At 48.3% G+C, this 15,520-nt stretch overlaps 1 protein-coding gene across 4 annotated transcripts in view; it reads left to right on the forward strand.

Moving 5' to 3' along the window:
• The window catches only part of TP53BP2 (tumor protein p53 binding protein 2), a 65,869-nt gene that overhangs the window by 13,391 nt on the left and 36,958 nt on the right, over nt 1–15,520 (forward strand). Inside the window, exons 1-2 of one of the 4 annotated variants that reach the window (XM_068940199.1) lie at nt 4,101–4,152; nt 4,311–4,389. The exons of 2 other annotated variants lie outside the window; for them this stretch is intronic. In XM_068940199.1, the coding sequence (XP_068796300.1) occupies nt 4,363–4,389 (27 nt within the window). In that variant the 5' untranslated portion in view covers nt 4,101–4,152; nt 4,311–4,362. Of the gene's footprint in view, nt 1–4,100; nt 4,153–4,267; nt 4,390–15,520 lie in introns of those variants that run through there. One more of the 4 variants, XM_068940198.1, reaches the window with a different exon arrangement.

The raw sequence follows: 15,520 nt of genomic DNA on the forward strand, positions 1-15,520 counted from the left end.
TTAAAAATTCAACGTGGAATACTGAAATTTGACTTAAGAACCACTGGAGGACAGTTGGTGGTTTAGTGAAACTGGAGGAAGGCACTGAAGGTATAAAACTAGCAGGTTTTCTTTCTAGCTTTTTTTTCTTTGTGAAGAAATGCAACAGCATTGTCTAGTAGGAAGCCTTTGCTTTGAACCCCTGTCTGGAAGAGCCTCATCTTGATCTGTTCCCTGCAGAGAGACACTCTGGCAACTACTCTTCTAAATTAGGAGCTTAAAGTTGGCTCATGAGTATTGCCCAAAAGAACATAAACTTGCGTAAATCTTCTCAGACCTAATATGCTGTGCCTCAACGCATTGAGTTTAGGTGAGCGGTTCTTTGGGTGTGATCCCTTCTTTTTCTTTTCTCCCAGCTCTCTCGATTCAGAAGCTTTCTCTTCTTTTCCATCCTTTTGAGCCTTATCCCTCAGAAACTGGAACTCAGACATTTGACTTGGTGCAGTTTTAACAGTAGGTGGCAGTGGATAGCAGATCTGAAGCAACTGGCCTCTTTCTGTGCCCGCTGTTACCTTGGCATTGTGTTGGTTTCTGACCAGCTATCTCTGAAATGACTGTCTTGGAAACAGCCTAAAAATCGGGTTTGCCATCTTGGTGCTGAAGAATTAAAGAGGTGGTTGCAGGATAAACAACTGGCTGGCACTCCATTTAAAAACACACCAAATTACAGATCCTGCAAAACAGTTGAGCTGTTTGTTGCCTGATCATTCACTTAGTTGTGGCAGGGACTATAAAAGAGAGCTGGATGGTCCGGAGGCAGTTTTAGGCAGGTTTGGAGAAGAGAATGGGGAGTTACTGTTAAAATCGCTTAGATACAGTGTTGAAGGAATTAACTGAAGTTTTGGAGTTGAAAGTAGTGTAGTGAAGGTGTAAACGCGGCAGTGTCTTCCCAGGCCCCCAGATCCAATCATATGACAAAACTGAGAGCAAAAGATGATGCTATTGATTTCTACTCACTGTCGCTACCACTGTTGTCTGTAACATCTTTCTGCTATTGCAGATTACTGTGGCTGAGATCAAGTAGCTCTCTCGTGGAGAGAAAAGGAAAGATTATGCTCCATTTTTGTCTTTTCTTTTTCCCTTCCCTTGGATGCTATTTGTGAGTATTAACTTCCCCTGCGCCCCTGCTGTGAGTACTTCTGAGGAGCTGCATATGGGCTTAGTCAACTGCAACATGCTCCAGAGCGGCCGCCAAGAGTGGTGGGCACCAGAGGGGAGGCACAGAGCCTCAGCTGTCTGTGCAGTTGGCTCCAGAGCTCGTCGATCTCATCTTTTCTTTTCATGAAAGCGCCGTATCTGTGGGATTGAAAACTGTTGCCCCCGGCCAATTTGTCTGCGCATGGCACAGTTACGCCCAGCTGTTGACCCTCAGGGTTGAACCTTGCAGTCGGGAACCCTTGCATGTTTCTCCCACGGTTTCTTCCCGCTGTGAGGGAGGAATGGTCGGCTCCCCACTCATAAAACTGCAGTCCTTTCTGGAATGAATAGCCTCCTGTGGGAAATTCATGCTGTGCTTGTCCAGTGTTATAACAAGGTAGAAATGCAGCATGCCTCAGAGGTCGTTAGAAAATGTTGTAAAGACCCGCACAGGTGCAAATGTTTTTGACCCTGCTTTACCTGCAAACCTGGCTAGCGTTGTGTCCTCTGCTGGAGTGGAAGCTGCGATCTAAAGTACGCTGCCAGATGGCCGCGCGAGGCCTACAGCGTATGAATCACAGAACCTGGGCAAAAACTGGAAAAAAAATATGGACACCCCTTGAAGACTCATTTCCTTAGCAAGGATGGCTAGGATGTAGTTCTCTGTGGAAGTTACACCAATTAGAAGCTGTGCCAACAGAGACCTCCGTGGATTAGCCTGCGGGAGTCGTGTACTAGCAAAACAGAACAACCATGCAGTACGCACGTCTGAAACCTCTTTTCCACTTGATGTGTATTTAACTGCTTCCAATGGGGTTAGAAATAATTTGCACCTATATTTAGGGAATACATTAAAAAAATGGTGCCTCTTCTTTTATCCTTTAGCAGCAGGATACTCCTGAACATTCAACAGAGAATTATGGAAGAACCTTGCTTCTCTAATGCTTTATGCTTTGGCACGTAATTATTTCTATATTATAGAAAAAAACCCAAAGTTTGAGCAAAATACTAGCAAAGGAAAACTGGAATTGTAGACCTTTGGCTAGTTGACTGGCGATACTCGCAGCGCTCATCCAAAGTTTGAGGGCTAGAAATTTCTCTTTGAAGTCATGATCGTTTCCTAGTTTTTGGTGGAATATCACATCCTAACAAGCGGCAGAGAGAACGTTCCTGTACGCGTCTTACATTTTCTGGAAAGAAAAGTATTTTGCTCCAGTCATAAAAAGCTAACCGTGACGCTTTCTGTAAGCACCGCCAGCTCAGCGGCCCCTCTAGCTGCGCCTCCAAACATGGCCCCTCCGGGCCGCCTAGGGGGTGCCCGCCAGGCCCCGTGACGCCGCGCCGTTGCCTGGAGACGGAGCCGTGTTTTCGAGCCGCGGCCAATCGCGGCGCGGGGAGGTGATGTCATGGCGGTGGCCGGCTTCCCATTGGCGGGAGGTGGGACGGTGCCGCGCCGCGGGCGGGTGAGCGGGCTCGCGCCGGGGACCGTTGCAGGGGGCCGGGTCCCGGCGGCGCCGTAACGGCCGGGTCCGGGGCGGCAGAGAAGGTTTCCTTAGAGGCGCTGTGCGCCAGGGCTCTAAGGCAGCGACACGGAGGTTTCTGTTCCTCCCGTGGCCCAGGAACGGGCCCCTCACAGCTTCTCCTCGGGAGCCGAGCCGTTTTAAGGGGGAATAGCGCGGGAGAGCCGGGGGGTTAAAGGGGAAGGACAGGCACGGCAGGAGCCTCCCCGCCTTCCAGCTTCCTCCGTAGCCGAAGTCCTCTCCTGGCCTGCAGCTGGTGGGCAGGGGATGGGGAGAGCTTTACCCAGCAGTCTCAAAACAGGCGTAAGGCACTTCTGGGATGCTGTTGTAGTTCAAAGGGCTGTAGCAAAACCTGTCTTGTGATTTTATTTACTGCGATTAGACAACTATGAAAATAGCTTTTTGAGCTTTTTTTTTTCTTTTCCCCCCGTTGTAATCGTGATTCCTGTATTAAACAATACTTGATTATTGCTGAGGAGGTTTACCTGGATTTTTACCAGTGCTGTTACAGCTTCTTTACTGCGTTAGGAAACAGGAACGTTTATATGCAATTCAGGTCTTCATTTTATTCTCCCTTCATCTGCTAATTTATAATCCTCTTCCTTTTTATCCTCTTTAATTACTGGGAAGATTTTAATAAGAGCAGGAAAAACAGATGGAGCTGGTTTTCCTGCAAGATCCGGTAACGGTGCTGATTTACCATACTTTCATTCCTAGCCTTTCTTGAGCTTTTAAAGCGCTACTATTGAAATACTTGGGTTTGAAGTACATGTCCTGCACACCGGTCCAGGGAAGTGAAATCTTTTATTATCCCTCTACGTGGATGCAGAAGACGTGGGGGAGACGCACGGAGGCAGCCTAGCTATCGTGTGGCTTTGTAAGACTTTGTTACAGAGCCTAAACGTTGTTCTGCAGGGACCGGCTTCATCGCGCTATCGCAGATGTAAAATCTGCTCTGCGCAGCGATGCTGAATCGGTTTGGTACACGGAGAATTAGGAGGCTGTGAGCAAGAGCGTCGGTCTGGGGTAGCAGCGGCGGCGCGGGCGAGAGCGAACAGGACTAGCCTGGGCTTTAAGTGCTGGGCGGCCTTGGCCCGCCGCTTCACTTGGGTGTTTTTCACACCTCGACTGTAAACCCTTTAGGGAAGGGGACTGTCTGCGGCGGGGTCTGTGCCCGCTCACCACGGGCCCGGCCCTCCGCCGGGCCGGGAGGTGCGACCGCCGCCGACCTGGCCTGTTCGGCAGGAATGCACGCGGCTGCAGCCCCCTCGGGCTCCCTCACGCTCCGGGCGGGCCGGGGCCGGGGCCGGGCCCGGCCGGCCTCTCTCCCGGGCGCCGGAGGCTGAAGCTTTCCGTCGCCGGGGTCCCGGCCCCTCCCGGCCCCTCCCGGCCCCTCCTGGGGGAGGGCGGCGGGCGCGGCGCGGCGCGGCGGCTCCTCCTCGCCGGCCCGCGGTTAGTTTCGGAGCGGAGTCGGGAGCGACGGCGGCGGCCGAGCGAGCAGCGCCCGGCGGCAACAAAGCGGCGGGCGGGGGAGGGCGCCTCCCGCAACAGGTCTCGCGGCGGGCGGGCGGCGCGGGCCCCTCCGCTGCGCCGCGCTCCGCTGCGCCTCCGCAGGCCGCCGCCGCTCCCCTCGGCCGGGCGGCGGGACCCGGCCCCGGCCGCCCCCATGCGGTTCGGCTCCAAGATGATGCCGGTGAGTCCCGGGCGGGCAGGGCCGCGGGCTCGGCCCGCCGGCGGCAGGGGAGGCCCGGGGCGGGGAAAGTTGTGGCGGCGGCCGAGGAAATGGATCCTGCGGACGTGGAGGGCGGCGGCGGCGGCGACCCCCGGCCCGGCGCGGGCTGCGGTGGCTCCGCGGCCGCGCAGGGGCTTCCCCTCCCCCCCCCACCAAGTCCGCTGGCGGCTTTTTTTTTTCTCCTTTCTTTCCTCTCTTTCTCTCCAGCTTTCCCTTTTCTTCCTCTTCCACGCCGGGATCAACTTGTTAGACGAGCCCTGCGGGGCGGCCCCGGCGCGGCCGAAACTCTGCCCGCGGCGCGGGGCTGCGCTGCGCTGCGCTGCGCTCGGGCGGCCCCGGCCCGCTCCGGGGCGGGGGGGTGGGGGGGCGCGCTGTGTTTTCCCAACCTGTGCCCGCCCCGGCGGAGCGGGAGCGGGGGTTTTTGGTTTTTTGTTTTTTTTAAAGCGTTTTTAAGAAGGGAAAAGAGAAGACCGAGTGCTGCGGGAGTTTTGAGCGGGTTGCGGCGGCTGCATGGGTGGAAGCGTGGCGTGGCGGCCCCGCGTGGGCTCGGCAGGCGGCACCGGGGGCGGGCTGCCCCCGGCCTTGCCAGCAGGGGTGCCGCAGGAGATCCCCGCTCTGCCCTCCCCGGGGGCTGCTGCGCGCAGCACGTCCCAGCGACCTTCACCCCTCCTCCGTCTGAATTGATTTTTCTTTTAAATATCCACTGGTTTCCCCCCTCCCCCTGGTAATATGGCCTGTGTTACTGCTGTTGATAATTATTTTTACCGGTATTGGTACTCCTTTTGAACAGCATGTTTCTATTAAAAGATATTTTCGTCTTAATTCTTCCAGTAGTTCTCCCAAATCACAAGGGCCGAGTGAAGCAAGTGAGGAACTGTACTGGGAGGTGAAAGTAAGAGTCGTGCTGGAAGGCTACGGATGCTGTTACCTCCCCCCTCCCTCCCTCCCATCAGGGTGATGCTCTTCCTCGGCAATTAAGAGGAAATAGTGAGAGGTAGTTTAACCTAGCAGTACGCTAAAGAAGGTCGGGTGACTTTATTGGTGTAACCGATGACAGACAAACAGACATAATATGAGTTTAGCTACAGATGAAGTAATCGATGTGTTGTGCAACTGTGTTGTTGTCTACATAAGAGAATTCAAAGAAAAGCAATAAAATATGGTAGCAGGGTGTTAATTCAGCTGATGTCAAAACTCAGCTAGGTGAGGACCGTCACATATGACAATGAAATCTCCGAGAGATGCTGTTGCCAGCCAATTTCCTGTCCCTGAACTCAAATATAGGATAAAGTATTTTGAGTATTGAAACTTGAATTCACGAAAAAAAAAAAAAAGAGAGAGTTGTTGTACAGTCTTCAGCGAGAGATCACCAACGATTGTATTAAACAGTGCAGAGTGTGATATTACAAAAATACTTTGTTCCTCTGGCTGTCGGGCACCTGGACAGCTACTTGCCACTTTGAAAGCATCCTTTCCTAGTAAATGCACTCACGTGAATGCAAGCACAAAAGCGTGAAAACTGATATTCTGAAAGTATTTCTTGCAATTTAACTTTCTTGCAAGTATTTCTACAGATTTTCTCTCTCTCTCTCTCTCGTTCTTTTTTTCCTTACTGAACTGTTTTCTTTAGCCAAAGTAATTCTCATTTCTGTTTATAAGGAGGCCGAGAGAGTTTAGGGTGAGGAGAGAAGGTTTTTAGGGAAATTGGGAGAGAGCAGGATTTCTGAGTCCTTTTTTTATGCAGTAATGAGGTGTTCATAGGCATGAGTATCTTCGTCTGCATCCTTTGATCGAGCGAGTAGTACCCTGGCCCTAAACCATCTGTAAGATGTTGTGTTTGTTTTTTTTGCTTAACATTTCTTACTGTGTCTCTTCCTCTTTTCCACCCCACAAATAAAATTGTTTTATATAAGATTTTAAGCCTTTGCTCCAGTTCCATCTCTCCTCTGATTCAGAAAGTAATGTGGACGTGGGATTAAATAGCGTAGCGGGGCTCATGGCCCCAGCTGGGGCATACGCCGATTGTAAGCCCGGCAGGAATTCGCTTCTAGAGCAGTTGCCAGTGAAAAGGTTAGAAACTGCTGTAACAACTAATACTCTTTTGGCGCTACCCTGGAAGAGGAGTGTTTTCCTGGTGGTGATGACAGACAGGAGCTAAAGTGCTGCTGTAACCATATGCCAAGACAATGTGATTAAAAGGCTGCGTAAGGGTGTAATATGAAGTAATTTGTGTGTAGCTGCACTGATGAAGGTAATAACAGGGTTAACACTGGTGAGCTGTGTGAAGTTGTCTCACCTTTCATCTGCTGAAGGCTTGTGGGAGTTTGACTGGTACTGTTAAGTAGTGAGAAGGGGCTGGAAACACTTTCCAAAATAGCATATTTTTCTGCAGCGTAATTGGTCTCACTTCCTCGTTTTACCCTGTTACCTTAAAGATGAGAATATATTGGGAAAAAATTTGCGTCATTGTGCAGGCTGAATAAGTGGCTTTCCTCAGATAGTAGGAGGTGACACGTTGTTGAGTTACCCTTTCATGCCTACTGAGGTGTTCCGATTGAAACAAAGCCCCTTGCTGATCCTTGCAAGGCTTGGTTTCGTGATTTGTCCTACACGCAGCAGTCACAGGCAGCCTTCTTGAAATCAGGGTGGATCCTGACACACAGAGAAATTGTCAGGATTAGGAACTAACCTGGCAAACTCCAGTTTGCCGGTGCTTGAATTCCTAAATCAGTGATGTCTTCTATCATCAGACAATGATGATGAGTTTCTAAAACTGAATTTTCTGGCTAGCCGTGTGTTCTTTTCTAATTAATTCATGGTGTACGAGTTGCAGCGTTACACTTCAAACAGTTGCCTTGTCCTTCTAAAGTCTGTTGAATCCCTTGTTCCAAACAATCTTCTCTGAATTGTTATGGCCAGCAAGTGCTTGGCCTTCTTAAAGTACAGCTTTTCACTGCAGAGCAGTCACTAGTTGGTGGATAGGTGTGAGGTTTTATAACGTATCGCTAAACTTTTGTAAAAGCGACAATTAAGGTTGTTTTGCTTGTTCCGTTAGACGTTGGAGCTACCCGATAGCTTCTGGATTACTGTAAGAGCGTAGCGGAAGCCCATCTTGGCAACGCTTTCCTTGCTGCTTACGAGATGAAATTTTAATGTAAAGGAATCTCTCCTACTTTGTAAGATGCATATCTGTAAGTTTATAAATAAACTGACCCCTGGGCGGAGCTTGGTAACTTATTATGACACCAGTAAGTGATCGGTAGGATCTCAGTCCTATTCCCTGTCGTCTGTTAATTATTTCAGCTCCAGTCAGATTTATCAGTCATGTGAAACTGTTTCCTGTCTGCCCACATGGATTTAAGTGCATGAATGTGACTTCAGACTGTGAGCTCCTCTAAGCGTGCGCTTCATCTCTTACGTTGGAGTGTTCAGTATCTATTGGGCACTGTTGAATTGCTGTTTCTTGTTAGTCATTTAAAAGTCTTAGCATTGTGGTTGTATTCAAACGTTGTAATGAGGTATTTGATGTTTAATTTGAAGTATTTTGTTTAGAGTGCTGAGTAACGCCTAGATGACTGTTTTGTTTAGCTTTCGTACCTCTACGTTTTTATGGTGCGTCCCTTACAGATTGCGACCTGTCATCGTTCGCAGTAGGAAATGCTGCCTCGAGTGAGTTTCAGAGAGTACTTTTTTGTCTCTTTCATGTTGTTACAACAAGAATTTTTTTTTTTTAATCGTGTGAAAATTGTTCCAGGCATTGTTTTAAATGTATCTTACATCTGCATTGACTCTCTTAACACCTTTGCCCTCCAGCTGAAATCTGCGTTACCTTGCGCCGCAGTACGTTGAGTCTCTTGGTTTCTTTACGTGACTTTTCTCAAAAGAGGGGGAAGGGGAACATTAAAAAATTCATACCAGGTCAAGCTGTAGAGGCCATAGGAATAGCGAACTGTGCTGCTTCTGGTGTATTCAAGGTATAAGTGCCTCGTGGGGCTCTTGTTTTTTACCCTTTAAAGGGCTAGTATGCAGTCATGAACTTTGGGATGGGAGCATAACTCACAGGACTTTTTTTGTTTTTCTTCCCCCCTCCTGGTGTTGCCAGGTGGGATCTCCGCTTTATTAGTGAGCAGGTCTGTACCGAGATTAATCTACATGCAAGTCAGCTGGACTTTTTTAAAAGAGGCAGGTATGAAGGTTATTTCTATTCTGTTGTTCTTCCGAAATGGCAATATGCCTAGCGTTCCTTTCAAATCATTGATTAAGAAACTGGCTTGGAAGCGCTCCAGCTGTCTGGCTGCTGTCGTCGTCAGCAGCCTGCCTCGGGGACTCTCCTTTCTCTCCCGCTGTGCGTGTTATTGAGCTTGCTTGCCGGTGGGCGCGTGCTGCCTTGCTGCGGCACGGCCCCGCTGGCGGGCGAGCGGGGCAACCCCGAGCGAGGAGCCGGCTCGAGCTACCTTTCGTGGCCCGATGGCGGGGCGGGAGGAGGACTCGCTTCCGTCCGCCGGCGCTCGCTGATGGCACAGGAACCCCAAGAGGCTTTTAAACCGGGAACTGGCAACTTCCTGCAAAGCGGGGGGGGGACGGGACACCTCAACCCTCTGGATGCTCGAGGGTGTTCATGCTCGCAGCATAACGGGCAGATAAAACTTGTCTTTCGCTCTCAGTTTTATTATCTTTAGGCCTGGTTTCTCTTGGCTTCGTCATTTCTGACTCAGGCAAAATCTTTTTGATCTTGAGTTCTAACTAGTCAGATGATATTGTGTATAAAGGTCGCTAGAAACCTTGGACATCATGTGAAGTGTACCTAATTATCTTAGTCACTGTTGCTTAACCGTTTCAGAAGTTTCCGGCTTTTCCGTGGAACGTAAAAGACCCCAAAATTATTTGAAGCAGTGTTGGAGGACTACTTCTGTAGTTTGGGATCAATGCTGATGGAGAGGATACAGGAAGTGAATTGGGGAAAGAACAGTAATCATGATAGTGTCACAATGTTGGAAATGTAAAAAGGCAGAAGCCAGTTTTCTGCTTGCTTTCGTTATTTGATTTTTGTTAATCATTAATTTTCTATGTCTAGCTGCTAGTGTTCAGAATTAGTCATGCCTGCATCCTCACCAGTTGTTCCACCGTACTGAGTGTTACGTGAATTTTTAACGCAACCCCGTTGTGTATAAATGAGAGCCCTTTGGTTTTTGTTGCTGTGGTGTTAACACCAAGAATTTTATTACTGAAATAGGAATTCACTGCAGATCATTTGCATCGGTTCTGGACCAATTTCTTCTATACTGCAGCAGTACTTTCAGGTCTTAATATGGAAAGATCCTTTGACAGAAGGCTGTGTGTTCTGCTTTGGCTCTTTGTAGCATGCATTTTAAGAAAAGAGGATTAGGGGAACACTTCTTGCCTTTGTCTTGAGTTTTTTTTTTTTTTTTTGGTTAATCCTATGCTTACAGCTTCGCGTCATCCTTTTACAAAATAAAGCACATAAATTTTAAAATCGAACGTGTACTGCAGTTATCTGTCATTTTGCGTAGCTCTCTGATTAGGAAATCGATGCAGGAAAACCTTTTTGTGCAAAATACCTGGATTATAGTTACAATACTTGAACTAAGGAAAAACATGGACGCTTTCACCTTGCTGACTTAAAAGCTTCTGACATGTTATTATTTTGAGTCACTGTTTAATATCGAACACCTGGTCTCTGAAATACTTCTTGGGGTGGATCAGAGCCTTTAATAAAGGGAACGTAAGCTGCGGGGGGGTTAAGTGACTAGTTACAGGTCGAGCAGTGAGGATTTGGGAGACCAGAATTCCAGGAGGGTCAAACCGACTGGTATGTTGAGGTGCAGCTGAAATGCAAGTCTGTCATGTGCAAAGCGAGTATTCAATTAGCTTTCTTAAAGTAATTATGTCTCTCTCCTCAGCACCTACATCTCTTGTGTTCCTACTTCTGCATGGTTAGTCATAAACAGTAAGAGAACCGTGGCAGTAGTTTGTTCCGTTCCATGTTTGAGAACAGTCCTGAAGGGAGATGCTTCATAAATCCTTTATAGGTGTGTAAAGTGAACGTTCCCCTTGTGCTGTGTAAGGCATATCTTGGATATAAGAAGCATTCCTGTTTTCTGTCAAATAAGCTAAGAGTTTTTCCTTGTCTTTTAGTGCTCTTATTTTGTGATGTGTAAGTGCTTAAAGTGCAATAGATATAAGTTTGCATTATTAGTTCTCCCTTCTTGCAAAGGGAGAACTTCTTGTTCTTTAATTCTGCTGGACAAAGCTGATGGTTGTGCAAGGCTGCTGGGCTGCCAGGTCCTACAGAAATGCACGGGAAGGATTTTACATGCTAAACTCCATTATCTCTGGAATTGTGTACTATTCTTACTTTAAGTTTCATTCTGTCCTTTAAAAGGGGAAAATTGTGCTTTCTGAGATCAGCGGGTTCTTTTTTTAACGCTGTTGTTGTTTCCGTTCTCACCCTACGTGGCACGGGACCACCTCCATGCTCTGGTACTCCAGCTGGGCAGCAGCCTGCAGCAGGCCTGTAAACGGGTTGCAGACTTGCAACATCCAAGTGAGGAGCCTGGAAGTCGAGGCGTAGACACTGATGTAGGATGTGCCTCTTGCGTTGATAGGGGGTAGAGGCTTGGCTTTATGGAAAATTACTGTCGCCTTTTGGGGTTTCCGTAAGCCTCTTCATTGGGGCACATGGAGATCAACTCCCTGTTCTTTGATTCTGCTGGACAAAGCTGATGGTTGTGCAAGGCTGCTGGGCTGCCAGGTCCTACAGAAATGCACGGGAAGGATTTTACTCCTGGTAGCTGGGGCTCTTCCTCAGCCGCTTCTGTGATACCGATATGCAGTTATAATTAAGGTGTAACTTTCTGGCTGCTTGAAGGCAGTGGCCTACGTGGTGCTTCTTCTGCAGCACGTCCAAACATCTCTATTCACCTTTTTTCCAACCTACGTAAGTGTATGCTACCCTGAACACACAACCTCAACCAGGCTAGTACCAGGGCCATACAGAGCAGTGGGTGATGTCTCCTGCCCTGGCTTCTTCAGGAAAGGGAAATCCATCCTTACCATCTGTGACGGTGTGCTGCATCCCCTGCAATGAGAGCAGGGGTATCGCGCAAGATATTTCATCTGCCCCACAACAGGTAACTGCCCGGCCACAAAGTGTGGTCGTGTGGACTGCAACACGGCTCTGCATGACCCTGTATGGACTGCAACTCAGCTCTGCATGGCCCTGCATGGAAATGAAGGGTACATCTCAATTTTGATTTGACTACAGATCAGTCCTCCAAAAATAGGAGCAGACTGGTTGAACCCTTGGAGCTCTCCTGCACAGCAGCTGGCTGCACGGCAGAATCTCCCCTTGAGTAGGGATGCCTCTCAAGATTACTCCTGCAGGTTGAGAGATTCCTTACCTAAAACCTGCTGGCTAGGTAAGAGATGAGGACCAGACATTTGTTTTAATAAACACATTCTCCTGGCCTGATCAGCCACGGGGTGGGTAGCCTGAATGGTAACGTGCAACTCGCTATATCCAAGCCCTCTGTGTAGTAAATAGTCTGGTAACTGTGCCATCGCGTTATCTGTTACATCACGTTATCTGTTATTAGCTTCCCAAATAAACATTATCTTTTAAATCAGTCAGCATTTGCTGACCTTTTCCACCTGTGGCACCATCTTCAGACATCCCAAGGCTGGGAGGAGGACCTTCTAAGCCTGGGATTCCCAGAATATGTTTGAGAGTCTATGTTGTAAACAGTGGTAAGACAGTGGGTGTCTCTCAACATAGTGAAGTGTTTCAGGTAAAGTTATCTGATATAGCAGGAAATGTGAATGATTTTTGCATGTAAAAGAGAGAGAGAGGGGTCGCTGAGTTGTGAGAGGGCACAGACAGGGTGCAGGGCCAAGCAAAATATTCCAGACCTCCTCGGAGAATGGCACGAAGTTTCCTTGTTAAATACCAGAAACGACAAAGCAAGCAACTCGACTGCAGCTCGTGTAGGAGCAGTGTCTCTGAAGAGCTTTGCCTGCCTGTCACACTACCCCTTCCCCAAGCACACACAGCCACGTTATCATTCATAAACCAGAGTGTGTCTTCCAGCCTTCTGAGAACACCTTTACCACAGGTGAATGTTTGTGGGGGGAAGTTGTGGAAGCAGCACCGCGTGCTTCTTGCCTTTGCGTCGTTACTCCTGTGCTATTGAATCTGGGTCTTGCCTACAGGGCCTTTCTGCTGTGTGGTTTCCCAATATTGCATGAAAACACTGTTGGGGTGTTTAGATTGGAAACAGCAGTTAGTGAGGTTGGGTTAGAGAAAATGTTTTCTACCTCTAGGGAAGCTGGATGAGTGGACAAATAGTAATAGGCTGAGAGAAGCATTTTCTGGAGTTCCCTGAAGCCTATTGAGGAGCCCTGTAATAAATGACAATTTTATTTGATAAATTTGTGTTTATACTTCTAATGAACAACAAAGAATCTGTGACATCATCTCAATGACCAGCATTTCACATGAAGCCGTCTGCAAAGATCTCTGTCATTATTTTACTTGTAACAATGCGCGCAGCCACCCAGCGAGCCTGCTGCCTTGCTCTGATGAGCTGCTCTCCCTTCCTTTGCTTCTCTGCCAGTGGATCTGTGTAGAGCCTCATATTGCCTGGAAAGAGCTTCGGGAGTGAGCGAATACTTAAATAAAACCTGTCAGACAGTGATCAACTGTGCAATCTGCCACCCTTCTGCAGCTGCTCTCATAGTAGCTGAATGATTCCCAGTGGAAGTATCTGGAGCCCTATGTTGTAGGGGCAAAGATTCGGTTGAGTGGGGTGCTCGGTGGGCCAAAAGGCTGGCTGGAGAGGCAAGATTTCTCTTCCACAATTCTGCCCTCATGGTTAAGTTGTATATATCCTATTGTAATGTGCTTAACTAGGCCATTCATCACTTCCTGAGTTGGAGTAGCCCGCTGGTCCCTTTTAATTTGCAAAATAACAAAAAGATCTGTCTGCTTTGATGAAAAAATCTCAGTGTGTCTTCTGGGCCAATTACACGTGTGCTGCTGTAGTGTTATATTATCCAGTAGATGCACTGTTACTAAGGTCTCCCTGCCTGTTGGCAGCTCAGAGGTAGGACAGGAGCTCTCCTCTGTGACTTTGAACAGAGTAGCTTCAGGTGTTGGCATCAATAGATACAGCTACCAGGTGTAGACGTTTTGTGATGGTTGTCTTTGATGTTCCTGGTGGCTGTGTTGATTGCTTGCCTTGCCACGTAGGGGCTGCTGGGTCTCAGTGCGCTGGTGGACAAGTGAGGGTCGTTCTTCAGGGTATGCTTGCATTGCAATAGGAGCATGTTCCCAGCCAGAAGCAGTGGTGAATTGGAAAGGGCCGCCCTTCTGCACAGGTATGGTGTGACACTGTGCCTAATTAATTTAATGGTAGGATGCTGCTTTGTTCCTTTGATATTTTTCATCTCCTCCCAAAGCCGCGTGCCTTTGTAGCTTCCCCTTGAATTTAGCAAGGAGTTGGGTCACTTGGCTGATTGGAAGGAAAACCACCTATGCTAAAGGCAAAAAGGAACAAAAAAGCTCATCTTGTTGAAGTGATTTGCCACGTGGCTGCATAATCTGACATAATGGAGAGGGATTTGGGACGAGCATGTCTATTGCCTCTGGCAGCTCACCATTTAGGTCGGCTCAGCTGTAGCAATCAGATGGTACTTTGTGCTTTCCTTGGCCTCCCCGTCGTCTTGGAAGATGGTGGAGAAATTCCCCTTCGTTTGCATCTTCGGGCACTCTTATTCACTGCCGGGATCAAGCTGGACTACCACAGCCATATATTAATTCTGCTGAGAGTGAGAAGCTCTGTATAACTCCGCATTTCTTTTGCTTCCTGGAGGCAAGTATATGGGAAGCCAGAGCTGTCTTTGAAAGCAGTAAAGCGTGCAGACTGTTCTGATATGTGCACCTGAAATTCCTGTGCCCCCTGCCCCTTTCCCTTTTGCTGGTCATGGAGGTAGAAGGCTAGACAGCATATTCTAGCGGTTGTGGCACAAAGGAGATGTCAGCCTGTCATGCGCTACAGTGTCCCTGAATTTCATGCTTTAGTGCACTTTAGGATACCAGACTGGTCAGCCTGTGTCGCAGAACAGCCCAAACAATATATCCTGTAACTTTCCCCATGCCAAAACTACTCACGTGGCTAAGCGTGTATCGTTGTTTCAGGTGCCAGAAATCGTGTGTGTCCTGTGAGCCACCTGTGCATGTCACAAACGTTTTGGTTGTGTCTCAGAGACCCATTTCACGTAGGTAGGACTCGGAGGCTTCGGCTGCTGTCTTCCTGGAGGAGTGACTAATACGACGTAAGGAGTAGTATTTTCAGCAGTGTTTGGCACTGGTCTCGTTCTGATCTCTATGAAGTTGTCGGGATTGGAGAAAACCGGTGTCCTGTGCTTCCTCCCCCCGCCCCAAGTTCTACTGACTTGCCACGTGATTTGTTCTGTTTTACTATTAAATTGCAAAATTAATTCTATTTTCTTAGTTTTTGTTAAGCTGTTTAGGCAATAGACACTAATTCACAAAAAAACCCTCTCTTCTTTTTACTGCAGTACTTCCTCCTTTGCCTTGCCTGCCCCATGGGCACTCCCAGAAAGCCCCCTGTTGTCTGTAAAGAAAAGGTAATAAATTTGTTTGATCTGTGTCGGGCACTCCTCGCATGATGAATGCGGATTTCACTTGCGTGTTCCGGTGGGCTGCGATCGAGTGCTTCCTAGTGTGAATGTTGGTTGTCTTTTTCTCAGTGAGATTATTATGTGTGAGCTGGAGAGGTAGAAGATGAGAACTTCTAAACCCGGTAAAGAGTTGCTGTCTTTAGTTAAGCAGCAGGCGGTATGGTGTGGGTGGCATAGCTGCCAGTTTACTGCCATAGTCTGTTCCATTTAGGTGCAGGTTGTGCTAAATCCACTTTCCACCCTGAAGTGGGTGTAACTTCCCTTTTCCTCTTGAGCAGTTGTACACAATCTTCTTCTTTGGCTGCACAAAAAGGTTCTAGGCTTTCTTTTCGTTGTAGGAATACACATGTATCCTAACGGACAATTTTGA

This window comes from Struthio camelus, chromosome 3 (assembly GCF_040807025.1).
Source record: "Struthio camelus isolate bStrCam1 chromosome 3, bStrCam1.hap1, whole genome shotgun sequence".
Lineage (NCBI taxonomy): Eukaryota > Metazoa > Chordata > Aves > Struthioniformes > Struthionidae > Struthio > Struthio camelus.